At 41.7% G+C, this 27,560-nt stretch overlaps 1 protein-coding gene across 1 annotated transcript; it reads right to left on the bottom strand.

Annotated features, from left to right (window-relative positions):
• Positions 1–5,318: 5,318 nt before the first annotated feature.
• Positions 5,319–23,828, bottom strand: FKBP9 (FKBP prolyl isomerase 9). The gene is made up of 10 exons (XM_052792470.1): positions 23,516–23,828; positions 19,438–19,583; positions 18,646–18,835; positions 17,784–17,929; positions 16,343–16,532; positions 13,899–14,044; positions 12,491–12,677; positions 10,423–10,568; positions 8,736–8,899; positions 5,319–6,954 (listed from the first exon to the last, which is right to left on the bottom strand). Exons 1-10 carry the CDS (start codon positions 23,767–23,769, stop codon positions 6,772–6,774), a joined length of 1,752 nt encoding a protein of 583 aa, XP_052648430.1. The 5' UTR covers positions 23,770–23,828; the 3' UTR covers positions 5,319–6,771.
• Positions 23,829–27,560: the final 3,732 nt, after the last annotated feature.

Genomic DNA, 27,560 nt, shown 5'->3' with positions numbered 1-27,560 from the left:
GTGCCAGTGATAGGAGGAGATGGGAGCAGCAGCTGCCTCAGCCCTGGCCTGCCAAAGCCAGAAGACAAGGAGAGCTTGAAAACAGTAGTGACAGCTGCTGAGTCAGTGGCATCAAGATTGCTGCTATTCACCCTCTCTCTCATACACACGCACCCAAAATCAAGTGCCCAGCAGCAGCAGGTGCTGCAGTTGATGTGTGGCTGACAGGAGCAAAGACTGGCCGAGTGACAGACACTGCACAGAACGGGCTGAAGGTGAGAAGGACTTGTGGCAGTGGGGCTGAACAGGGGAGATTCTGCAGCTCTAGGAGCTACAGGGTGAGCAGCTGCCTGGGGTAGGCAGAGTCACAGGCAAGGGCAGCAGGCCACCTCAGAGCAGCCAGGGACAGAGCAGCCGTCACAGAAGAGCAGGAGGAAGTGTATTAGAACATGCTGGCCATAGTGGGACAGGAGAGGCTCACAGGCAGACACCCTGGACACCCAGCCAGGAGGGGCAGAAAGGATGTTCCCTAATGCACAAGACACACACTTTCTCCCTTTCCTCTCCTGCTTGGATGAGCCATCGAGCCAACCTTCACACCCAGTCCCTGTGGCCTCTCTCCCTGTTCCCTTGTTTGCCTGTGCCAGGGAAGAGGGCAGGATGGTCATATTGCAAAACTGTAAGGGAGGGAGCAGCCTTCTGCGCAGTTATCTTCTGCCCACACTACAGTTTCAGCACTGCCGGCAAGCTAAGCAGGGCGATGTTATGCATGACTCCTCACAGGTCATCAGTGTGAGCTGCCCGCTCAGCGGCATGGTCGGTGCCACCCTGGGCATGGCAAGGTGCTCAGGGAATGCTGCAGCGTTTCCAGGGGAGGTCAGCAGACACAATTTCTTTAACAGTCTACATTTTGGGTTTTAGGCACCTACAGAACTTATGTCAGCTGAGCTAACATCAAGGGGTTTTTGGGGGGTAGGGTTGGTCGTTCTTTGTTTTGGTGTTTTTTCATTTTTTAAACAAGCAATCATGCTGGATCTTTCGTCATAGCTGCCAAATAAAAGTCCAAAATGCAAAGGCCTTCTGAAAAACACCAAGGTGTTTGGATGCACTGCTTACTCAACCAGTCTCCATTTGCAAGGGGCTAATTACCAGGCATGACTCCCAAAGTTTACCCTGGGACAAAATTTTCCATCTACAGGCGGGTTACCTTTGGAATACAGATAACAGATAGAATTTAGAGTATGTGAAAAGTGGCCAATAGCCACAGCTCCGCAGCACAAGATATGTCAGCGACACACTCCCTGGCACAAGATCATTCTGGCTACAAGCGTAACGGATATCCCTGGCCATCCCAGCGTCGGTGAAAAGGAGGGGACAATTCTGGTGTCTCTATGTAGTATTTCTGAAAGGCAGGACTGCCCCATGTTCTCATCCAACTTGCCTCAGGGTTTCACATAAACTCACGGATCCTCCCTCCAGAATTTTTCCTCAGCTTCACCCAACCCTACAGGAAGCAAGCTATCAGTCCTTCGGCATGATGAGGATCTCATTGTTCAACCCACCCACAATTAAAAGAAAAAGAAAACACCACCACCACAAAAAAACCCAGCCAAAACCATATGGGAAAGCACTAGCAGAGCAATATGGAAAAGGATTAGACAACATCTTTAAAAGCAGTTACCAAAACAGACCTCCATCTACATCTTAATCTGAGTTACTGAAATGAGTATTCAACCTGCCTAGAGCCCAAGCTTATCAGAAGTGATCCCTTGATGATTTCCCAACTACACAGACACTTAAAACTCTTTGCCTTGGTAGAGGATTTCAGATCAAACCACCACCTCTCGAGCATTATGTAATGAAGATTTTCCAATCTCACCTCCAAGCAGATGGACAATGAATGGTCAGTCACCAAACGTTCAGTCCACGACAGTCACTTAAGGAAAAGGATTCTTACCCTCCCACAAGGAGGCAGGTAAGTTAAGATCTCCAGCACGCTTTTCTCCTTCTATCATTAAATCCTGTCAGTCTCAGATTCTACGTTAAGGGTCTGCCAGAGCAGTGAACCTTTGCTACGACATAAGACCAACTAAGCCACATTGCAATCATCTGATAGAACCCATTTCCTATACAAAGGGTATCTGCACACCAAATAATTTACTTCTTGAAATGCCACATGTATAGCTTTCTAGCGAAAACAGTTATTTATATGATCAACCTGAACCAGGAGGTCTGATTTAAAAAACCTACATAGTGCTGTACAGATTATGAATACCCTTTCATCATCTCACATTCTGCTGTCAACTGTAACTCTTGCTTATATGGTAGTTAATGGAAAACACAAGATGCATTTTTAGATATCCTCCACTTTTTCAAAATCCCATCTTTTTCTCACTAGTCTGTTGGCTAGAAATAAGAATTGCTACTATCAGTTGCCTCTCCAAAACCATGAGCAAAATTAACTGCAAACAAAATTTACACTGCAGCTACAAGTTAAACCATCCTTCTCCAGCAAGCCTAATTCTTGTAATTGCTATCCAGATTCTGCATTCACTTTTAGGAAAGAGACAGTATTCACAGAGTGTCTTTCTAAATCAAATTTCTAACCAGAAACATTTTACAACCCTAAAAGTATATTTTATTTATGATTCAATTTGGAAAGAAAGGTATCATACGTTTTCCAGACCATTCTCCCACAGCCAAAAGAGTGTATCTAAAGTTTAATGCAAGGTATAAGCAGCAAAGTTAAGCGAATTTGTGAGGTGTTTTTTTTCCCCCTCTACTCACAGCATGTGTTCTATCTGTAGCACATGTCCAAGGTCAAGTATTTGGGACCCTTATTTAGCTAAAAATGTTTCCTCCTTCTGAGTGGGTGTTGCAGCCAGCTCAAATACCCTCTTACTGTCAAACACACACTAATAGTCCTGAACTGAGCCAAAAACTTGCACCACGTACTAGCTAAATATGCCATTTTTAAGCTTAAAGGAAAATCTGAGTATTTCTTCACTCAGAAAAAAAAATATTTGAGTTCAACAACTGCAAACTCTGATTTAAGTATAATTTCTGAATATACTTGGAACAGGCAGAGTTACACAGCAGAAAACATTGCTGTCAAGTTAGGACAGAAAAAAATCACACAGGAAAAATATTTGTAAATACCTAGATTTTTCTGGGTACATACCCATGTTCCTTGTTCCTTTTTCCTTCCACTGAGCCTCTGACAATCCAGGAGGTGATTCCCAGCCTTGACTCCAGGCAGCTTCCTTTCATCAACCAGCTTCCTAATAGGAGTCAGCTGCCCAGCTCTGAGAATAGCACCTGGTTGTTCATCACAGGAGTAGCAGCAGCCTGATTTCTGGAGAGTGTCTTGTTAGCTAAACTATCCATTTTCATCCGCTATTAATGAGCCTTAAAGAGTTACCATATATTTTTCTAAATAATTTATCTCAGTTACATAGGGAATAAAGTATCTAAATAGATACTTTCTGCATAAAAAAAATTATTTTACATTTCCAGGTAGAAAATATTTCCCTTATATCCATATCCACCACAGGCTGCCCTCTCTAACAGGATGGTGACATAGAGGGATTTTTTTATTGCTGGAGCTAAGGGTGCAGGGGCTTGGCTGAGCTCTTCCAGTCCATACCAGCACAATTTCACTTCCCAGCCAGCTCCCCTGGCTCTGGTTCGGTTAACTGGCAGGCAGACTGCCCTCACTTTTGAAGGGCTGCTACATGCCGTGAGAAGCGATGGGTAGAGGATTCAACATAAGTACAACCCTTTTCTGAGAGGGAAGGTGGCCCCGAGCTTTCCTTTGAGGTAGGAGCCGATAGCTGCCAACAGAAGGGAAAAGAACTGACAGGGTCTACCTAAGTAATCAGAAATTCTGGATTTTATGCAGTTTAGTCTAATATAGCCAGGTAGTCCTGGCCGCTGTTGCCTATGTCTGGGCAAGTAAATGCCCAGTATAAATACAATCATTTTCCAGCAAGTTTTTCCATTTATTCTCTGCTTTCCCCCAAAAGCTGCATTTTCATTTCCAAAATGGCAGCCTCCAGATTTGGGGGGGGGATAAGGTGAGGGGGCGACAAAAATTTCCTTTTGACAGAAAAACATCATTTAGATGGATCACAAGCCATGTTTGCTAAGGCCTAAAGAGCAACGGAATGAGAATTTCAGATGTACTTACCCTAGCCAGAAGCACTGGTAAAGTCATACCTGCTATCCCATCACTGATGTGTGCTTCCAAAGAAATCCAGCATGGCGATCTTCAGGATTACCAACTGACTGCACTTCTGTGCACGGTGCTGTTTTTGTCCTGCATCTGCCCTGAAGGACAACTCTGCTGTCCTGGTTTACTAGGAACTCCTCAGACCACCTTGTGGGAACCATCTGGAACGATCCTCTGTGCAGGAAGAGCTATTCACTAAGATTTTCCTAGATAAAACAATTCTGGATATCCAGAAGACAGACTTGGGGTTTGGGGGTATGTATGAGAACAGAGTAAGGAGTTGTTTCCACACTGAGGACTGCTCCTGCCAGCATTCAAATCACAACTTTCTTCCCGCTCCTTATCTCAGCTCCATAAGCACGCAGAAGTAACGCGTTTGAACCACAGTGACAAGTGAGCAATCTACTTCCAAACAAAACAAAAGGGAAAATTTTGTGCAACAGTCTTCCGAGAAAGCTGCTTTCACAAGATGGTAACGATTCTAAGGAGCCATTCAGCTCACAAACCTCTGGACTGCAAGTGCCATTCACTGATATCCACAATATTTACATCTGGTATAAAGAGCCAGTATTTACATCAAGCCCAAACCAGACCAGACTTCCAGCATTTTAGGTGCAATACATGCATTTTTTGAGCTACAGATGGAAGTGAAAACACCAAAACCCAGACACAAAGGCCAGTGAGTTAGCTTTCGCTAGTCTGGGGAATGAAATGTTGTTTCTTACATAAGACAGTTTCATTCAAGGAGAGACTTGGAGCCCCCAACTGAGAGAACCATCACCCTCCCCCCAACTGTCACAGCTGATGGCAACAGAGGATGGGTAATTTAGGGACCTCCTCCTAAAGCCAAAGAATGACTTGACTTCACCTGTGTGAAGTATGAAAAAAAAAAAAAAAACCCAACTTTTATTGTGGTTTATTATTTTCAATCCTTTTGAACCAAATCATCTTAGTTTAAAATATTTTTCCTGAAGATCAATAGCAACATTGAACATACTTGGGATAAGCCTGCTGTGTGCAAGAGAAGAGAGCTGCGTGAAGGGTATTTGCTTCAACTCAAGTTCCCAACCCATTAAAATGCCAGAAAAAAAAGAAACTTTAACAGTAATAGTTGATCAACGTTTTATTTAACAAAAAGATCAGTTATCCAATATTTAATGGTATCAAACTAGAAAAAAAATATTTCACTGCACTTTCTATAACAACTGCATTAAAAACCAATACAGAAGGTTTTCATCCGATTGAAATACCAGTTTTTAAAAAGAGCATCTCAGGGAGCTTAGAATCCACATGTATAGATCAGGAAAAGCAAGAAACTAGACACAAAGCAGATAATGGAAACAAAACTCCCTTTCTACTTGTCTTTGATAGTGTCACACTATACATATTTGTGCTCTTTACATGTAATACACTGAGGGGGGATCATACAGCCTTCCAGAAAAACATGTCTGTTTAGTGTATTTTATATTAAACAGCTTGCTACATTTATAGATCTAATGGCTGATTGTCTGAAGAGTTCACATAATCTAAACAGCACTCCCAGGCCTGATTTTGTATTGAGGGATAGGCCAGAATGTTTGCAGACACAAACAGATGGGTCTGTTTCTTGATTCTATCACTGTCTTTTTGTTTGTTGGCCACGTCAGACTGCTCTGCTGCATAAGCTTTAAGTACTTACTCCTTAGTCTAACAATTCCCAAAACAGAAGACAGAAGTCCAACACAAAATCAACTGTATCCAGCATTTATGACAGTATTTGGACCCCATAATGCTAATGTTTAAAGTCTAACGAAACTATAAGATTGCAACTAGAAAGGTTTGGGAATCACTGATGGGAACAGTGTTTCAACAGGCCAGCAAGAGTCGAGTTTATTAATTAAATACAATACAGATGGTAGCAAACTTTTATTTCATAAGGAAAAAACCCAACACACACAGAGTTACAATTCTAGGCCTGTTTAATTTAATTCACAGCTTATGGAAATTCTGCAATGGCATTGCTATCATCTGCATGTTCTGCAATTTGCAAATCGGAGTTCCTGCTGGCAAATACTTGTATGAGTTTGTTCCATTACTGGAAAGAGTGCTCGTGCCTTCTGAAAGGAGCTGGGCTCAAGGGCTGACAATTTTTACAGGTTATTTTCATGGGGAATATTTTCTGGTTTGTTCTCCTGCATGAGTATTTCGGATACAGAAGGTTTTTTAAAACTCTTTTAAAAGCACTCAGTAAGTTTTCTCCCTGCCATCCATCCATCCAAGTGACTGTGTATTGTTCAATGAGAACTTCTAATCTTTAGCATAAAAACAGACCACGTGGTTCATGATACCGTGTATGGCAGTACACTCTTTATCCGTTTATATGTTCTATCTTGAGGCACTTCACACTTTTTTCAAATATACCTAACAATTCCAACTGAAAATCTCTTCCTATTTTAACAGCCTACCAGCACATAGGCACAGGCAGGCACAGGCAGGCACAGGCTATCTATCCGAGTGCTAACCTTTCAGAAACATGCTTGCCGAAAGCCCTGTCAGCAGGTCAGCTCGGAACTCTCTTATCTTTACAGTTCATCGTGTTCCTCTTTGGCCTCCTGGTCTTTCAACTTGAATTCTTCAGCGGTAACTTTACCATTTCCATCCCGGTCTTGATTGGTGAACATATTTTTAACAATCTTTTCAAAATCAAAACCAGGAGCTAGTTTTCCTTTGCCAGAATCGACTTGAGCTTGAATGTACTCTGAAAACTAAGTGGAAGGAAAGGAGGAGAAAACAGCTCACAATGAAACAGACATTTAAAACTGAAGAATATTTACAAAAGCAGCATTTATTTGTTGTTGACTATTCAGCATTCTACTACTTATTAAGTGTATGTAAAAGTACACTCTTACTATCCTATAAAGCTTAAAACCTAAATTGGACTAATTAGGACTGACACATGAGGCTAAATCACTCTTTGTGGAGCTCAGCAGGGATTTCCTCACTTATTCCAGTGGGTCCTGGACCCATAACAGAAAAGTTCTTTTTCATAATTTAGGGACAAGATGAGTTGAACAGAGAGTGACATAGAAACAGATCTATAAGGACCGAGGGGGTTTAATTTCGCATGCCAATACAAGAAGCTCACGCTGTAAAACAGACATCCGCCTGCATCTTACAAGAAACAACACACACAAAAAAAGAACAAAACACAGAAATGAGACTTTAAGTATCAGGATACCATGACGTTTGTTAAAGGAACTTCAGGCATTATGCCTTCTGCTTGACTCCATGGTGGGGAAGGTTACAAGGTTAGTTTTCCCTAAAAATCTTTTTCCCGATACGTATGATGAAATTATTCAAGGTGATTAAACAACATCTGACAGAAGTTATACTGCTAGCTTGCCAAAAAACAAAGTCTACAATCAAACACAGTTTTTCCAATTAGTGTTATCTCTGGCACTACTTGTTAAATAAGCTTCAGCAATGAGAGCTACTGCTGACATTCATTTACACCTTTTACACCAAGCATCCTCTCATATCTCCTTGGCTTCTCCTTCCCCTCCTCGCTAGGTGACCAGGAGGATGTGGATAACAACAGTCACTTCCTACCTCACTCATTCTCTAGACTGGTAAAAGCACTTACCTTCTCTGCAAGGGAAAAAGTGGAGGTAAACACAAGAAAGAAGATGGAGAAGGAAGGAAAATAAAGAGGTGGAAAAAAGTGCTAGGAAAAGGGAAAACAAGGTTTTTATTTCATCCCATTGGCTTGTTAAAATGCTCAAAGGCATCCCATGCTGTTCCACAGGGCCACAGCCTACCCCTTGAGCACTGCAGGCAGCACTGCTCCGGCGAGGAAGGACACAAAACAGAACGACAGAGAAAGGTGACAAAGAAGACTTAAGAAGAGGATAAAAAAATAGAACTCCTCAGTTAAGAGAAAACGCAGAGGAAAACCTCACAGAGGTTTATATTATCAGAGATGATGTGGCAAAGGCAAGTGGCTTTCAATTAGGGCACCCAATGACATTCTCACACTGCAGATTTTAAAAGCAAGCAAGGGGAAGGATTTGTTCACACAGCACACAATTCACCTGTGGAAGGAGCAGCCGCAGGCACTGCCAGACTCCAGAAGTGATTAGCCGGTTCCTGGAGGCACTGCTGAAGGCTCAGCTTTGGCTCAAGAATTCACCATAAACTTCTAATTAACAGACACTGAGAAGGCTGATACAACAAAGGATCATTGAATACTAACTCTGCCTCTTAAACTTGTGCCCTAAGTATCTGTTGTTGACCAAGGAGACCACAACAGTAAGTGATCTTAAGTAGTATGGCCATTCTTATATTTCTTTTTTCTTTTTGGTTCTATCTCTAAAGCTAGATAACCATGTTTTAACTGACACACTGCCTTCTTGTTAACTTGACAACAAACACCATGTCAGAAGAAGAAGAGGAGAAGAGGAGGAGGAGGAAAGACCTCATTCTTCAACATCTGCGTTGATGGTGGTAGGAGAAAACCACTGCAAGTGTTTTCATTGTTTCAGCTTACCTCCTCCAGAAGAACCTCTCCATCATGATTCTGGTCTATTTCTTCAAAAAGATTGGGAGAGACTTCCCCATTCCATACAAACATGTACCCTTCAGGCAAGCCAGACACCAGCTCTAGCAGTTCGATGTCGAAAACTAATACAGCACTACCAGGCACTTCTCCTTCTGTCATGACAAACAGCAAAGAGGGGTATTTATCCTCACTTACATTGAAGGGTATTTTTCCTTTTAATCCGTAATTAAATTTCTCTTCCTGCTCCAACAGGTACTTCTCTACTGTGATCCCCAAGCCCCATGATCCCAAGCCTACCAAATCTTCCTGTTCACTTCAGCAGAGGTGATCAAAACATAAAGGAAGCTTTCATAATAAAACTGCATCCATTTTTTTACTTATAAAACTGCGGGAATGAATCAATTTTCCTTTATCTTGCCAATACGCTGTGTATCAAGGTGCTCCTGACAGACTCAACAGTGTTGCAACAGCTTGGGATGTTACGTCAATGAAACCATGGAAGGAGTTTCATTTATCCTTGAATAAGAAAATTGAGGTCACCTCTAACTTCTCTCCAGTAGCAAACAAGCAATCTCTTCAGATATCTGGGTACACACCAAAACACTAACAACCGTGCAATGTTTCAGACCGTGTATATCGAATGTAATTTGAATGATGGCAAATACCTATGACAGGTATTTAACACAGCAGACTTTTTATGTTATGAGGAAATTTTCAATTTATTATATATAACTATGCAATTTTATAGTATAAAATGTTGCATATATATAATACTCAATTTTTCATGGAAGACAGTACAAGTGAAAATGCTTTTTTATCTCTTATCACAAATTAATCCTCCATTAAGCTTGACATGTGATGCCTGACAGACAGCCTTTATAAAATACAAACTGTTCTGGAGCTATTCAAAGAACATAGCAACTTATACAACTGTTTCCATACATACCAGAGTTTGTTGATCATGGTGATCTCCTGATAGACTCCTTTCCCTCGAGACTTTTAACTCAGAAGACCAGTAACAACCACACACACTGGGATATGAAAGTTCTTGTCACTTCTGTATTGTTCTTTTTATTATTGTTGTCACTGTCATTAAAAATTGGTAAGCCTCAATGCTCTAAAACAGAGCAAACTGCCTTAAATGTATTGGTGTTAGGGTTTCAATGGCACCAATACACTGTTTCACATCTTACATTCAGTTTATGTAGTTTCTCAATTTCGAGTTTTCTTTGAATTTTCTAACATATTAGTGCTGAACAGTCCCCTTCAGTTTTGTTTCCTGAACAACACGTCGCATGTCCAAGCATGAGTACCCAATTCCCTATAACGAAGAACACTGTTTACATCCCTCTGCAACACCAGAGTGCCTGGAGCTTTCCATTTTGACAAAGCAACATTACTGAGGGCATGTGTTCCCTTCTCTACTGGGATGGTCTTTCTATTGGCCACAGTAACACTATGACTTAAAACGCAACACAGGATGTTCATTTCATTGGGGAATGGGGAGGTTGTCTAAAATAATGAAATGAAAAACCTCTAAAAAATTCCCATTCAAGCAGCTAAGAGACACTCACCTTATGTCACCTAATGCATAGCAAGTAACAAAACATGCGCACTTGCATTTCAGTTACTCAAGAGATGCTAAGTGGATGTGCAATAGGTTTCACTCGCTTACCAACTCCATCTTCTCCATAACCAAGATGTGGTGGAATAACAACTGTTCGTCGTTCCCCAACACACATGTCTTGAAGGCCCATGTCCATCCCCACCACCACCTGTCCAGATCCCAGAACTATGTTGTAGGTCTTGCCAAGGCTGTGTCTGGAGAGGAAGGGAAGAAAAATTAAAAATTTCAACAGACAGTAGAGAATTTATGTTGTTCAAAATTACGACAGAAATAGCAGCTTCTAATTAGTGTCCTGTCATTGCCAAAAATTAACTTGGTGCCCAGTGCTCTGTTCTACCAAGCAGTTACCTGAAGTTGTTCTCAAGGTAGCAAGTTACAGCCAACACCAAACAGAAGCATCTCACTGTTGACAAATCCTCTAGTACTAAAATTATGGGCTTCTTGAATGAAATCCCATTAAAATCATTAATCCTGCCAATTAAGCCCCCAAAGTATTTTATCTTGAAATAAGGACTTTTGCCTTTCACACATTTTTAACTAATGAAGTTGGACTTTTTAGCAGATATAAAAATTCCAGATGTACATTTGTCCCAGAACTACCAACCTCTAAGGATCTGGGTGCATTCACATGGATCAGCCATCCCTTTAATGAAATCAGTCGCTGTAATGTAGTAGTCACTTAACCAAGACAGCTTGGAAGTATACTACTACTGCTGCTATTTAACCATATTATATTTTGAATTATACCTTGCTGCTGGTGGCTCATTTCTAAAATCAGAAATTAACAGGAGTTAAAACGCCAGAAGTTAAACATGTATTGTGATTCTAGAAGCAGAACGTGCAGTGTTAAGACTTTTTACTTGGCATGTGTCATAACAGCAGGACCCTTTCTTCTGTCAGTCTCCTTTCTTTGGTTATTTGGCTTGGCTGTACCACTGCAGGATGTGCTTGTATAACAGAGTATTATTTGGAAAGAAAACAATTCAGTGGCCAGGAGGTCAGCCTTAAAACTAGGAGCACAAGATTCATGATCTTTGATTCTCTACAAACTGCTTTGATTAAGACAGTCTTGACATCCCTTGGTTCCTGCTACAAAATGGGAATTGAGCATTCCTGCCATATAAAAGGTGTTTTGAATCTGAACACGTAACTTGCATTCGTACTTGCCTACAGCATCACATCACGTGCTTCAGTGTAAGCCAGCTTTTCAGGTCTGCAAGCTATCATGTACACCGTGAAAACTACGAGCAGTTTCCTATGTTAGTTACAACCTGTTTAAAAATAGCTTTTCCTAACTTGCCTTAATTATAAAATTATATTATATAATAACATAAAATATTATTTAGATGACTTGCACTATCCAAACGATGAAGGCATAAAAAAAGCTAGCAGAAGCATTCTTGTAGCTGCAGCAAACAATGCGATGGGCTCACTTTAGTTCTATACGAGACAGACAGGAGCGATCTCTGGCTTCCCTCATAAACCTACTGTCAACAGGAAGGAGGAAAAGGAACATTATCATCACAGTCATGATCAAGCCCTCTGATAGTTTCTCCATGATGACACCGCAACACTACAATACAGGAAAACTAGCACCCATGTGTGGTACAGATATGACGGGTGACCATTTACTATAAACCACACTCAAGACAGCTTTAACAAGACTACACAAAGTAGCCCTACCAGACCTCTCTCAGGAGCACTGAATCAGCACAGAGCGCAAATCCTACCCAAGAAACTGAATAAACTTGGACAATTCATTCATGCCGAGCCCTGTGTCATTCTAGTATGACTGGCCCAGACACCTGAATTAGCCCACTTAAACAGACTGCCACACAGACAACCTGTTTTGTCACTCCACCTGTAGTGTTTATGTTCTTCTCCAGCACATTCCTACATCCTCTTTGTTCCCAGGTCTCTCATTATGCTATGATAGATTTTCTTTCTCTTTTCCTTCTCCTATGTATCTTAGGCAGGCAGACATAAAAATACATTTTACATAAATACTCAATTTTGTACTTAAAAATTCTTTATTCCCTGCCAGCCCACTTTGCAGGCAATTCATTCTGCTTTGACAGCTGCTAGAGATATTTTCTTTACCAGGTGATACACTTACGTCGAGTCCAGCAAAGTACCATCCTGGAGCGAAGCATTGTAGTGATACTTCAAGTAATCTCCCTTCTTACTCAGTACAGTGCAGTTGGAAGGTTTGTAGTTAACAGTAATGCCGACCGAATCTGAGGGGTTGTGGAAGTCAACCACGTGGATGTCAAAGACAAGCACTGCAGATCCTGGAATCTTTCCTAAATAGGAAGCAAATTAGGCAAGTAGAGAAAGAAATGGTATCAAAACAGGCTTATGATGACCAGGTACTGCACCCTGTAGGAATATGTATTCCCACTGTATCTGCTACTAAGTCATTTTACTCTTCTCACTCAGAATTAAAAGATTACACCTCCTCTGTATGCAACAGATGCAAGCTGCATCCCACGTAGGAAAGAGAATCAGTGGAAAAGCACTAAACACACACCCACTTCAACAGAGAAGGAAAAAATTTCCAATATTCTGAATTTGAAAATTATGCAGAAATGAAGCAGTAACCATGTATTGCCTGGGACCACCCTAAATAACTTATTTGTGTTTCATGTACCAACTCATTATTGATCATCAAGATTCTTGTAGGACTTCTCGTGCTTCAAGGAATGCCATTATGTCTACAAGGTAACATTTCCTTAAAATGTCCTGACAGCAAGCAACTTCTTCCCACGCTTCCCAGGATAATGTGCAATTGCATTACCAGGACTGACAGACACATCCAGACCCAGGAATGGGGTTTGCTGGTAGAGGAATCTAATACCCAAATAAACAGCATAGAATTTGCATTCCCAGAGGAGAGGCTTTTCTTCCAAGTCACATTTTCCAAATAACATCCCAGGAGGTACCTCTTGAAACACCAGCCATAAAACTGTGATCGGCTAGAAGGGTTATCCTATTAGACCTCTCACAGCAATCTTTTTAGGTACTAATGAGTTTTCCCAAAGGAATGTTAATTCTATGTTATACATACACAGACACTTTGCTGTTACATGCATCCACCGTTTACAGAGGTGGCTTAAGAGTCCACAAAACCTGTGGCTGTGGAAGGAATGGGGAAGAAAACTTAACATGATCAATTCCTTTAGCAAAAAGAGCTTGTTAAGACACACAGGGAGGAAGATTTCACACTGCAGAGCTCCTGGCATCCAAGCACCAGTCTGCCTGAAACACTAATTATCCAAATAATTTCAGGTCACCAATTACATGTGAGATTGCTCTGCATTATTATTGTCCTACCCCTTTAGCTAATTAAAATAATTTTGCAAATTCTGGGTGTAATCCTGTCAGTTGCATGCCCATAAAATAATGAAAAGAATAATGAAAAAGCCTTTCAAATGCCAAAAAAAAAAAGGAACTACACACAGAGGCACTAAACAATAAAGGAAACATCATTAATTACGGCACATTGAATGAAAAGTCAAGCTCACCTCTTCCTTCTTCTCCATACCCAAGATGAGGGGGGATTATTATTCTTCTTTTTTCACCAGTGCACACACCTAGCAAACCTTCATCCATTCCAGCAATCACATAACCTTTCCCAACATAGGTGTCATATGTACGATTTCGTGAATAGCTATGGAAAGTATTTGCATTTTAGCAGTATCAGGTGTACTCAAGAAAACACAGAATCTCGCAATAGGTCTGCAACACAATTCTTAAACCAGTTAAGGTCAAGCACACAGTCATTAACTAGCACCAGAGAGGCACAATGCAATCACCATGTTCAATGAATCTAGGCCACCAAGTTTCATCAGTCAGTGATGCATGCATCATTTATTAACCAGTACTGGGACCCTGGCTAGGGAACAGCTTATTTGCAAATATGTTTCTCCTGTATCTTGAAAGAAAATCTCACTTATTAATGTATTTTAGACGAAACAGAAAACATGTTTTGATAAGTAACTGAAAAAAATCAGGTTCCTCCTTTAAATTTTCCCCTGCCCTGATGCTACTTTAATAAGTGCTTATCAACTAGATATAGTTTATGTTCATTTTCATGAGACACCCTTCAGACTGTCTCATTTTGCAACCACAGCTATGTAGTTCAACTACTATAAGGAAGAGGTGGGATAAATAGGTTCTCCTGGGATGTACAGCATTAAAATGAGTCATGACAACAAAACAGTATCAATACTATCCCTCCCTTCCAAACTATGTAATCACTTATACATAGGTTGAAGGATCTGCTTCAACACCTAACAAGAGAATAGAACAAGCATACAACAACAAATGATGTTTATTACAAGGATGTGTCTATCTTCTGTGTTTCTACAGGGCACGCTACACGAAGGCACAACCCAAGGAAGGGAAGGCAGAAAGGTTTTAATTCATCTTTACGAGGTAACTCTGGGAAAGAGCAAGACCAGTGCAGACCCTGATGTAATTCAGATGTTTATTCAACTGCTCTAAGTCCAGACAGCCCTGGCTGAGCTGCCCAGGGGCAGTTCTGCAGCTGAATATTGCAGGGGAAAAAAATGAAGGAAAAGATTATTAGAGTTCTCGATCCCAGCCATTTGCAGTGCTTTTGGCATGCTCCCTGTACTAGTGAGAAATTTTCTCCTGGAGAACTCCAAGGCTTTCAATAACTATTGTTAGCTGCTCTATTTCTTCATAGATACTTGTTAGATATTGGCCTTTCTTGTAAATTCTGCAGGAAGCCAGGATATGACACTCTAACGAATAAGCCCTCTAATAACTGTCAGCACTTAGAATGATGTAGAGGCTACTGTCTACAAAGCACTTATTACTATTTATTGACAACAACCCTAATATAAACACTACAACCATTTTCAAAAGTTGTTTAATTACTACAGACAATGCTCATTTACATCTCAAAAAAAGAGAGATTCTGGGCAGGTGCACTGTGGATAAGCCTTAAGTTCTTAACTTACAAGTTTTCATGAGCTGTAAATTAAGATATACAGTGATGGCTGCTGATGCAGGTCTCCTGCTTTCTATCCTCCCACCAAGCTGGGCAGCAGAATGGGGAGGTCAAGACTGATTCTGAACCTTACCACACCTCAATTCAATTACAGGAGATACAATTCCTTGACTCCTCCTCACGGGAAGCAGCACACATGGCATACTAGGCAGCTTTTGTTTGCAAACTGATCTTCAGCTTGCAGCAGCTGTAGTAGTACTAAACATTTTTCCATGAGTTTATTATTTTGTAACATGTTTTACAGTGGCTCATTTTCAACTCTTTTTAGCTACTTGTGCTAGCTGTTCTGAAAGCTGGAGTGGGAAAGTAAAGTACTGCTCATTAAAGAGCAAACAAAAGTGACAGGAAGCTACGAGGGTATTATTCATCCTATAGTTCTGCAGGTGAAGCTCATGTGCCCAGAGAGCTTTGAATTTCATGTGACAGCAATTCCTCTTCCTTTATCACAGAAACCCTGTTGCTGAATTCAGTCTTGAAAGACATTAGCCTTCAAAATGCAAACAGTTTTCAAGTACAAATGTCTTGAGATTAACCTCAAACTAGCCACTAGCACACTGACTCACAATTCTCAGGACATAAAATGGGAATCGTATTTATCTTCTCTCTCTTCAGTAGTATTACCTATTTGGCAGCTAAACTCTACGGGGCAAAGAGTCTTCAGGCACAAGTATCTAAAGCACCCATAGCTTCACCAGGTGGATCACAACCCCTAGATGGCGTCTGTGATACTGTCATAATACAAAATAGGTCTTCGTCTCCCTTCCCATATTGAAAAGTTTTCTATGAGTTTTTTTAAGAAGAGAAGACTCCAACTCCACTCAAAAATTTCAAAAAGGAAGGAAAAGCAAAGAATTGTATTTGGGTATATTATGGACAAGACAGACGAGTCAAACTGGAAATGGGATCTGTAGGGCTGAACAGTTTGGTTACCTGGAATCAAACAATGTGCCATCCAAAAGTGTGCCATTGTAATGGTATCGGAGAAAGTCTCCTGTCTGGCTTCTCCGCTCACAAGATTCAGGCACATGCTGGTTCTCAATAGCAATACCATCTTTGGGGTTATGGAGATCTAGCAAAACCACATCAAAGACAAGGGAAGCTTGGCCAGGGATGTCCTTGCCTACAAAAGCGTTAGAGTAGAAAATTGGTAAGAAATTGCAGGTGTTCTAGAAGGAGCTTAAACATGTTTCTTGAAGAAAAGTAACCCACTGCCGGATATCAAGCACCTCTCCTCCCAAAATAAATTAGTGTAATCTGCTTCTAGTCAGTCATTTTTTGTTTCATGTGTGGGTTTGTCACTCAATTCTCCAACTCAAGTACTTCATCCTGTTCCTATTGCGATGGCACTGCCTCACTGGAAACATCAGCATCTTCAGCAACACCCATCCTAGTCAACATACACCAGCTCCATCTGAGCTGCATGGTTTAGTCTACCAGTATTTCCAACACCCTTCATGAAAGTGCATAAAATAACCATTAGAATACAAATTTGGTACATCCACTCTTCCCATCCTGTTAGTATCAAAACAGGAGACCACATGATGGAAGTTGAAGAAGGGTAAATTGAGTATCTCAGTGAAAATGTACTTTTCCACCAATACACAAATTATAGTGTGGGTTGCTTTGACTGAGAACCATTGAGCTCAAGATCCTGGCAAAATTTTAAAACATAACTCCACAAAGTTTTGTTATCCATGGAGATGGCTATCACAGTTAATGGTAATGAAGTCATGGAAGGGGTATGAAACCTTGTACACCACAGACACATCCTTAAACACTAGAGCAGAGAAAGAATTTAAGGAAGAGTCCCAAACTATACCTAACTGCCCCCTCATTTAATACGAAGACCTCTATGTATGACCCACAGGCTGCATACAGTCTCATAGGACAATTAATCTACCTTGTAGTTATTACTAGAGCATTGGTTGCAAAAAACAAAACAAAACAAAACAAAACAAAACAAAACTGGAACTAAAAATACGTATTTTCTTTTTTCAAAAGTTTTTTGCTCTCTGTGGCAGTCATTGAAACAATTATGCAGTCACCAGACCTCAAGTTTTTGTAGCCACTAGATATTAATCACAGATTATATTCTGTGAATGAAATGTAATCTTTTTATACTGAAATTTTAATTGTTTCAACAATATGTCTGTTAAGCAATTTACTGTTTAAATTTTTTTTTAAATCTTGTACTTTCTAATCAGTCCAATCCTGTACATAATACATTTTGAACCTCTCTTTCCATTACTTTGTTCCATCTGTCTGAAATGGCTAATAATGCTGTCCATAAATTTAAAATACACAAAGTGCAAGTTTGTTTTAAAATATGGTTGACATGGATTAAAAAAAAAAACAAAAAAAAACCTTTTACCATCTCCTTCTTCTCCATATGCCAGGAAAGGTGGTATTGTGATAATGCGCTTCTCTCCTATGCACATTCCCAAGAGACCCTGGTCCATACCAGGAATCAGCCATCCAATTCCCACATAGGTATCATAAGTTCGCATCCGATTATGGCTAAAAATGAACAAAAAAAAAAAACAAAAACAACACAACCAAAAAAACCCCACAACCAAATGTCAGACAGGCACAGGAAAGAACAATATTAATCTTTAAAAGCCACATGCTATACACAATATAACTCACAACCTGCTGCTCCAAAAATATTGCTCCTTGATTTACCAAGGGCTGGCTGGGTGATGTTTTCCAGAGTGCTTAGCTATTTCAGGAACCTAACAGAGGTTCTGAAAAGTGGCTCACAAACATAATGGCAGCTGTTATTAAAGCATCATTTTCCACAGAACTTTAACAAAGTACACATGCTGTAAACGTAAAATCTCAGTGTGAAAATGTTAGTAGCTCAATTTCATCACAAACTCTGCTTAGTTTATAAAGCTTGTATCTAACTTGAATAGCTATGCTGCAGTGGTTATAAAAACTACTAGCTGACTGCAATAAATAGTAATATAGATACAGGGAATAAAATTTTAAAAAAGAGGAGCCAGGCTGGTAATGCTGACATAAAAATAATATACTGTTTTATTGGTTTGAGTCAGTACTGCTGTCCCATAAACTCTGAATAAATTACTGACACTTTTATGATGCTAGCTTTCGTTTCTTGTCTTTCTGGGCAATTAGCATTAATTGTTATACCCATGAAGAGCGAAGTGATGGTTTAAGGTGACATCAGATACCTATTAAAAGACAAAAAGACACACAACCCAGCTGCGTACCTTGAATCAAACAGGGTCCCATCTAAGAACGTTCCATTGTAATGGTATCGTACAAAGTCAGACACCTGAACTGTCCGAGGACACTTCTCAGGTTTGAAGTAAGTCTGAACCTGCACTTCGTCCTCCAAGTTCCAGAGATCGATCAGAAGCACATCGAAATGGAGGACAGCATTGGGGGGTATCACACCAGCTGCAAAACCAGAACAACACACCCAGTTTTATTTTCCTTTTTCTACAGGACATCAGCAAAAAGGGAACCAATCTACAGATTCCCTAAATAAAATCCACGATGTACAACTTAATCCTTTTTGTGCTTATATCCCCCTGTCCCCTTGTCACTGTTGCAGCTACATAAGAAGGGGGAGAATCTGGCAACATGACCTGTTATCAAGTATGTCCATCAGGCAAACTGCTCTTGATTTAGCATTTGTTGCCTCTGAGTCTGCAGAGCAAAGCTGCTTTTGGCACTGGCAAGACCTTGTGCAGCACTGCAAGGCCAAAACACAATAACTATTTAACAGCGAGGTAGGTATAAATAAGTAGTTAACTTTAGGAGCAAGGTTCGTTTGCTGAAGGCTCTCTACAGTCAACAGCTCTTCCTTTGGTGCACCCAGAAGGAGCCTGGAGCAATTAGCTAGGCTATAGGCTTAACAAACACCCCTGAGCAGGGCAGAATCTCTCTGAAATTCACTACTTGCAACTTCTACCCTTCTCTTCTGTGACTCCATTTTCTATCTGCTCGGCTGAATCACTTGCACAAACAGCTATTCACTGGCCCGGTGCTGCACTTACGGACGCCTTCACTGCTGTAGGCAAGCTTTGGGGGAATTTTCACGAACCGCCGCTCATTCACGCACATGCCAACCAGAGCTTTGTCCATCCCAGCAATAAGTTGACCTTTTCCCACAAACACGTTGAACGTGGATCCCCTGTCATAGCTAAAGAGGGAAAAGTGAGCAAAGGTGTTAGCGGTTCATTTACCCATCATTCCACTATTTTTTTGAGAGCTTAACTGTACTTTGTCTCCCACTTGCCCTGTCAGCATAACTTTATGGCAAGACAGCTGCTAAGAGAAGTGGCAAATCTAAACATTTCTGAGACTTCAGCCCAGCTCTCCTGTTCACTGCTGACTGTCTATCTGAAATGCATTCTAGCTATATGCAACATATACTGCAGGCACCCAAAGCCCATAACTACAAATGGCTAATTTACACACAAATAGTATAAGCAGCACTGGAAAATTACGGCTGAGAAAGAAAAATTAAACACTATTACAATATATGAAAGGATGACTGTTCCCACAGTAGAAGCTCAGCATATTGATTTTGGTGAGCAACACCACAAAAATATTAGGCAAGATCAACAAGCTTTACAATGTGAGACATCATGGTTGGGGATTCTCTGTGGGAGAAGAGGAAAGCGAAAAAGATGCCTTTTCGAGTAATAGTTGTGAGATTTGCCAGTTGATTATTTATTTTCTCCAGTTGGTTACTTATTTTCTCCTCCACATTCCCAGCTCTCATGTCATTAAGACTTGAATAGCAAAAAATAGAGATGTGCTTTAAAAAGCGAGTTTGCCAGATGAGGAATCAAGATACCCAGCTAAATGATCTTCCACTGTGATAATACATGAAAATTTGAAAGGTAAAAGAAATGATGCTCAAATGATTTAGTTTCCAGAGAGCATGGACAGCAGCAGCATTACCACAGGAGAACACCAGCATTAGCTCACGTGATTAGTTTGACTACCTTAAATACACACAATGACCCCTCTTTCCTGTGCCTGAATTACTGCTGTTATTTAATTTTTTTCATCAACATATAAACATGCAGCAGGAAGCATTTCAAAAGCTTCATGCTTATTCTTAAGCTTTTACTGCTTCTATTCTCTCAAATTCCTTTTATAATTTAAAGGAACTTTTTTTTTTCCCCCAGATAAAAGGCAGCACTGGAAAAAATAATTAAAAAAAAAAAAAAAAAGGCTTGTGCCTCTTTGCCTGCTAAAATATTCTGGAAAACAGCCAGTAGCTAGATATTGCTAGGGAAATGATGTCAAACTTTCCTTCAAAGACTATACACGTCACTTCCACAACACACCGAGCCTCCTAACAGTCCCAGTGCTTCCAATCCCTCAAATATTTTACTGAGTGATCTCTCTGCTCCATCATTTTTTTTTTCTGGCAAACATTTCCCTTAAAATAGACAACTCTCTATACAGAGCATTCACTTTCGGTTGCACAAATATTCCCACTCTCAGGCAAGGATGGAAAATATTTAAATTAGCTCCTGACAAATTCTATTATACACACAAACCCATAATTAAGATGTTAAGACTAATAACATAAATGGTTCTAAGAAATGCCCCAAAATGGTATTTTGTAGCAATTGAGAAAGCTTGGCAATACATCTGGGATAGACTTAAAACAGAAGAGCTTTTTTTTTTTTGGCCAAAAATAAACCTACAATTAAGAAAACATTGATGCTAAGCAAAGAACGTAACACAGCAATGAAGAGATCGTGCAGCTTTGCAGGACTGACTTTGCAGGTTCCTTAAAACTACGCAAAATTAGTTTCTATTAGTGGAATTTACCAAATTAACAGCAAATGACTAGGCAATTAAATGCAGACTTAAAAATGCAAATCATTTTATGGCCATAGAAATAAAAATGCAAATACTGATAGGGAAAAAACAAAAAGAATAAACAGGCACGTTACATGTGACACAGTCATGATTACTAAGACTTTGCCAACAGCCTGTTAACAAGAGCAGCAGTATTACCACCTTCTACTGTGAAATACAGAAAAATAATTTTAAACATCAAGAACATTTTCAGCAGCTGGAGAAGAAACAAAGTAAAACTGCCCTTAGTTCAACACCTGGAGTATTTTCTAGACCAATTTTATGGTAGTGTTTGACTAAACTGATGCTGGTAAGCACTTTCATAAACTTAAAAAAAAAAAAAAGAAAGAACAAGTAGCAACTCTGACAGATAGAAAAATGGGCTAACAGGCTAATTTTAGTACAATTGACCAAATATCTTTAACTTGTACACAAGGAACACTAAAGATTTTATGACAAATACTCCAAAATATTTCTTCCATTAACCTACAGAAAATAAAACTCTCCTAATTTTCCATTGTCTTAACATGATAGATCACTGTCATCAATCTTGAAAAAAGACCATAGTTAGTGAATAACAAAAATGTATGTCAACATAAACCGCCATCCAGAAAAAAAAAAATCACGAGCTCAACAAACCTGGCTTTTTGCACCCTTCTGAAATGAAGGTGGCCATACAAATACTCAAGTTAGATTAGACTATCATCATTACTATTTATTTACCGACATTTAGAGGACACAGAGATAACTGCTGTACGGTTCTGCACAGCCTCTTCCTGCCCTGAACAATTCAGAGCCAAATGACAAGGAACTTGGAATTAAATGAGAGCCAGCACCTGGGAAGCCCCTCCAGGTGCCCTGCCTCAGTGCAGAAATTTGCTGGTACAACTCAGAGTACAAGTAAGCCTCAGTATGTACCTACACAAATCAGAAACGCATTTCTGAACACAGGGCTGGTTTTCCAATTGTCGCATATTTGTAAAATGAGCCATAAGGATGCTGCCTTTGTGTGTCCTCACATCTGCAGCTAAGACTTATTTTCCGAGACCATCAGTTGCCAATGAATTCAATGTCCTTGCTGTGCCTTTTCACTGAAACTGCACTAACCCCCGCTGAACTGTCAGCTACCGTGTTCCACACTTTACCCGGGGAAGAAGTAGTGCTGGTAAAGCAGCACTACCAGCACACTGAAGTCTCAGAGGAAAAGCTGAGCTTACTTTGAAGGACAGTTACTTCCCCAAGGCTGTAGATTTTCCTTGAAGCACAAGGAAGATTACCAGGATTACTGAAAATACATTTTGGTTTTTCTTTCTGAGTAATACTTTGATCAGCGGCAACAAACAAAGCAAGTAAAAACAAATAGGCTGTCAGCAGCATCAGCATCCTTCACAATCTCCTGATCCCACTATTTAGGCTTCCTGATCCCAAAATAACAGCAGGAAAGCGGCCAGGCACTTCACTGTACATAGGTCACATTTATTCAAGGGTAACTTATCCAAAAAATTCTATGTAAGCAGAGCCTGATAATTCTTATATTTCTGGCAAAGATAGTGATTCGGAAATGTTTGCGTTCAAGTAGGTTTGAGACTGGAGAAGACACAGGAAACATACAGAAAGAAACGGGCAGGAAATCACTAAATACTGAGAGAGACTGCCATACCATATACACTTCTGTTTACCAGGCTAACCGAATATCCTTACGGTCTTCTCTCGGAGCAGAAAGCTCCCAGTCAGTGCCTTAAGAAGCAGCTGGAAGAACATGGTGGGCATTCGTCAGGGCATGCCAACTACTGTGAACTGGACCCAGGCACCGCAGAGGTCTCGCCCCCAGTCCCCAGCAGTCACACCCCAGCTCTTTGCCCTTCCACATTTCAAAGGCATCTTCCCACGGTGGCCTATATGTCCTGCGTTCTCGCTTGTATTGCAAATTGGGCTTGCTCGCCACTGCCCAGCTCGCCACAGACCTGCTTCCCCCCGGTCACCCCAAAAAGGGCTCACAGGCCACAGCAGGACGCAGCTGAGAAGAGCAGCGGGAGCTGAACCGAACCTCGACCGCGGCCTCCACCCAGCCCCACCACCTCCGGACGTCCCCAAAACACCCTCACAGGGACAGCACCGCTCGCTCCCCTCCTCTCTTCTCCCCAAAGAGCACCCTCCGACGAGCCAAACCCGAGGGGGCTGCGCCCCAGGGCGGGGGACGGGACAGGACACACACCGCACGCCAAGCCCCGAGGCGGGCGTAAGCCAAACCTGGAGTCGAAACGGGTGCCGTCGGGGAAGGAGCCGAGGTAGTGGTAGCGCACGAAGTCTCCGGGCCGCACGGCCCGCGGGCAGCTCTGGGGCACAAAGCGCCGCTCGAGGCGGACATCGGCGCCGTCCCAGGGGGGCTCGGCGGCGGGCACCGGCGGCGCCTGGCACGCCGCCCAGCTCACCAGCAGCGCCGGCAGCAGCAGCAGGGCCCCGCAGCCGGGACCCCGCCGCCGGACGGCCGCCGGCCCCGCCATGGAGGGCTGCGAGCGGGGCACCCGCAGGGTGCACTAGGCGGGGAGGGGAGGGGAGGGGAGGCCGCCCGCCCGCTCCTCCTCCCGCCGCTGCAAACTTGCAAACGCGGATGAAGCGCTCCCACCCTGGGAGGGGGGAGGAGCAACCTCGGCGCCGGTTCCCCCCACCCCCGCGGCGGGGCTGCGCCGTTCGGGAGCGGAGCGGAGCAGCGCGGGCACCACCGCCGTCCCGCCCGTCCTCGCCTCCCCGGGCTGGCGGGGGGTGGGGACGGCGGCGCGACGTGGCGCCGTCCCCGGGCCGCCCCCCGGCCGTTCCTTCCCTCCCCCTCCCGCAGATGAGGGCTAGCTGTCGGGAGCTGTGCTGGCGGCCCTGGGATGGAGCGAAGGCGCGACCATTGAGCCCAGCATCAGGGCTTTTTGCTATTGCGCTGGCACCGCGGTGCACGTACTCCGTGCAGGGCTGCGAATGTTTGTAGATTTAAAATGTTACGGTTTAGATCAAAACTCCAAAGATACATACCAGTTTGTCTCGGCATCTACTGCTTGACACGCACCAGTGCTGCCACAGGTATTTGCAACACCCCGTCAGGGAAACTTTGCAAATGACCCAGAAAAAAATGACCTGACGAGCACCCAGTAGGACACCAGCATCCAAGAGGGATCGCCATCCCAGTAGGCCAGCTATCCGCTTTTCCTCTCTCCCGGATCTTGCACACGCCGGTGAGGAGGAACCGAGATTTTTTCTCTGTTACTCTAACTGGTTTCAGTGAAGAAGTGCGGAAAAGCTAAGTATCTGCACATGAAGCACCAAACCCCGAGCAGGATGAAGTCAAATAATACAATATTTTTGAAAAGCAGTGAATTTTATGGCAGCAGGTTTGGGGCAGCTGGTTGGAAATGCAGGCACACCTAGGAATATAATTTATTTAAGAAACATCAGTGATAAGATTTTGTTATTGATAAATTGTTAAACAAGAACAACCCACACTCGGGTGGACTGCTTGCGAAAAGAAACCGCCAAAACCAGGGAAGGTGGTATAGTGATAAATGCCTGAGCATCGCAGCTGGGAGACAACGGCTCACAGGCCCAGCTCCCCATTCTTTCTGCATCCGCCACGCAGCTGTATAACCTCAGCAACAGAAGAGATGCAGCCAAATCAAATGTTTTTAAAGTGCTTTCAAAAACGCTCTTGTATAATATTGATGTATTGCTAGGAAATGGCTGCTGCTCGATGACCTAACCAGTGAAAAAAGTTAGCAACTCGGGCAGCTATTTAAAGATAACCAGATTTGTGATTAAAAATCACATCCTCTTTCCAACAACAGTCACACTGCACATTCCAAATGAGGCCTGTAAAGCACCCTTTAAACAAGCCGTGTAAAATGTCTGGCAGTTGTCTAAACTTAAATAGCTTATTTTGATGTCGGTTTTTGTGGACACACTTTATCTTCTTAAGGAAAGCTCATATTTCACCATTGAAGTATGTTGATACAACCAACATCAAGATAAAGCTTACCCTGCATTTGGCACTTCTTTTTGCCAGGCAGTGACACAGTATTTATGCCCATTTATTTATGAAGTTCTATGTTTTCAAAACAATTCCTTGGACGCTTTAATATTTATGCAGTTTTGTCCTCATCAGTCATCACCTCCATCAGTAACAGTTCTCCGCTTCTGATGTAATTACCATTGCCTCAAGATGCTATGTTACCAGTTTTATTAACTCATAAAGAGCCACGTGTCCATTCTGTGTTACCAAACCTGCATGCTTCATGCCTCCGCTCCATTCTCCATGTAGCTGATGCACCATGTGCCTCTCTGTAAGCACACACAGAGCTCAAGATTGTTGTTAGCCAGGGAGGTGCAGTTGCTTTCCATCCTCCTAGTTTTTGGTCAGGGAGCACAAGGGTAGCAGAATGCAAAAGCTGTCCAGTATTTTCCTTAGAAATGTCATTTTTAACATTTTTCTCTTTTTTCAAAGCACACACACGCACACACAAAACAAATTCTTACTTATATGTCAGTATGTTTGAACACTAACCCAGCCTCCCCAGAAGCGTTTTGGGGATGCTGATCACTATCAGATAGCCTATTCTTCAGTCAGCCCAAAACACAGCAATGACTAACACATTGTGAGCAGAGGGATAAGCACAGACATGCCTAAAGCTCCTAGAGAAGCTGGTCCTGGAGGGACCAGACTTAACACAGTACAGCTATGGTCCATTCTCTTTCTGAAAACTTAGCTTTCAGGAATGTCACAGGTCAGACATTAAATGCAGATTAAGGAGCTGGGATTCATGCCTTCGCATCTCCTTTTGAAGATGCTATGTGCATCATGTAATGTTCAAGAGGCTGCAGTTCTCCCAGCTTTGGGCTATGCTGTATCAAACTAAAATGTGTATCTCGAGGATTTGATACTGTTCCCAAATCTTTTGAAGGGCAAGGAAGTAAAATGCCCACCAGCTCTCATTCTCTACCTGTATATCACAGCAGCATTACTATTGGAGCTTGTCACACAGAGGAAAAATTCAAGAGCTCAAGTGCCAAGAAGGTAGATATGAAAATTCCTTCATAAACTGCTGGTACAAATCATGTCTCAGAAGCACTGAAGAAAGCTCAGGAGCATGCTGATGTGTCATTTCACTAAAGACTAATTTATGGTAACATGGGAAAAGGAAATAAAGCCTTAGCTGGAGTCTGAGGTAGGCAAGATACCACTGGTGTGTAACTTGAGATGCTGTTCTGCTCCTTGGAATGTGCTTGAAGCCGAGCACCAGGCAGTCATGAGATGGTGGACCTAATGTAAATTAAAATGTTTGCAACATATTTGGTCACATAAACATAGGAGATGTTATGACTAGTGAAATATTCTGCTGAGTAGCCGTTGGACTTACCCAGTACTTAATCACTAACTGTTCTCAATTACCCATCATACAGCTAAGATTACAGGCCTGAAGATTCAGTCCCTGGATGCCTGAAGTATGTACTGTGTTTTGATATAAAGGTTTTCTAAAAAGGTGGCATACCAAGACAGAAAAATATACAGTGGATTTGCAATGTTTTCTAAATACTCTATTAATTATAGATCAAGAAAAACAGAGGTAGTCCTTGTTTTCTTAGAAAGAATATGTCAAAGGCTGCAGCTTGCAGATACCTTGAAATTATGGCAGGCAAACTTAGAGAGAATTCAGATACTAGAAGTAAAAAAGTGAGAGCAATGGGAAACACAGCTTGAACTGATATAAAATCCAGTTTAAAAAAAAATCAGTCTGCTTTTAATCAGTAGGTAATATTCAGAAAGATCACAGTGTAATGCTGGTTTTGGCTATATAATCTACAGGGGGATTGTGTGAAGGGACTCTGAATTATTTTTATACTCTGCAGTTTTCCACAGCTATTCACCTTGGTATGTACTCTCTTTCAAACTCCTGAGAAGCTCTTTAGAGAATAGTTTTGGGTTACAACTAATGTGAAAGAACCACAGTGCTCTCTCTGCTGAGCTGAATTTCAAGTAAGGAAAATAAAACCCCCAATTATAACTCAAAGCTAATTTCTCCTTCTGAAGATCTGTAAAATTCGTGGAGATCTTCAGATACTTTGAAACAACCACAGAAGCACAGTGTATCTACACTGGTTTTAAGTCTTAAATATGGCTAAACTATATGCCTAAAACATTCTCAGTAAGTACTGGTTTTAGTAAACAGCATTTTGAACGAATAGTGTTTTTATTTTATGCAGCTACACGGTAAATTCAGAGCACCTGGAACCTGAAATAGCTCTTTGTACCTAAAAT

This window comes from Harpia harpyja, chromosome 1 (genome assembly GCF_026419915.1).
Source record: "Harpia harpyja isolate bHarHar1 chromosome 1, bHarHar1 primary haplotype, whole genome shotgun sequence".
NCBI classification, from domain to species: domain Eukaryota; kingdom Metazoa; phylum Chordata; class Aves; order Accipitriformes; family Accipitridae; genus Harpia; species Harpia harpyja.
Note: the sequence above shows the minus strand (reverse complement) of the source record. Positions and strands in the feature narration are given on the sequence as shown.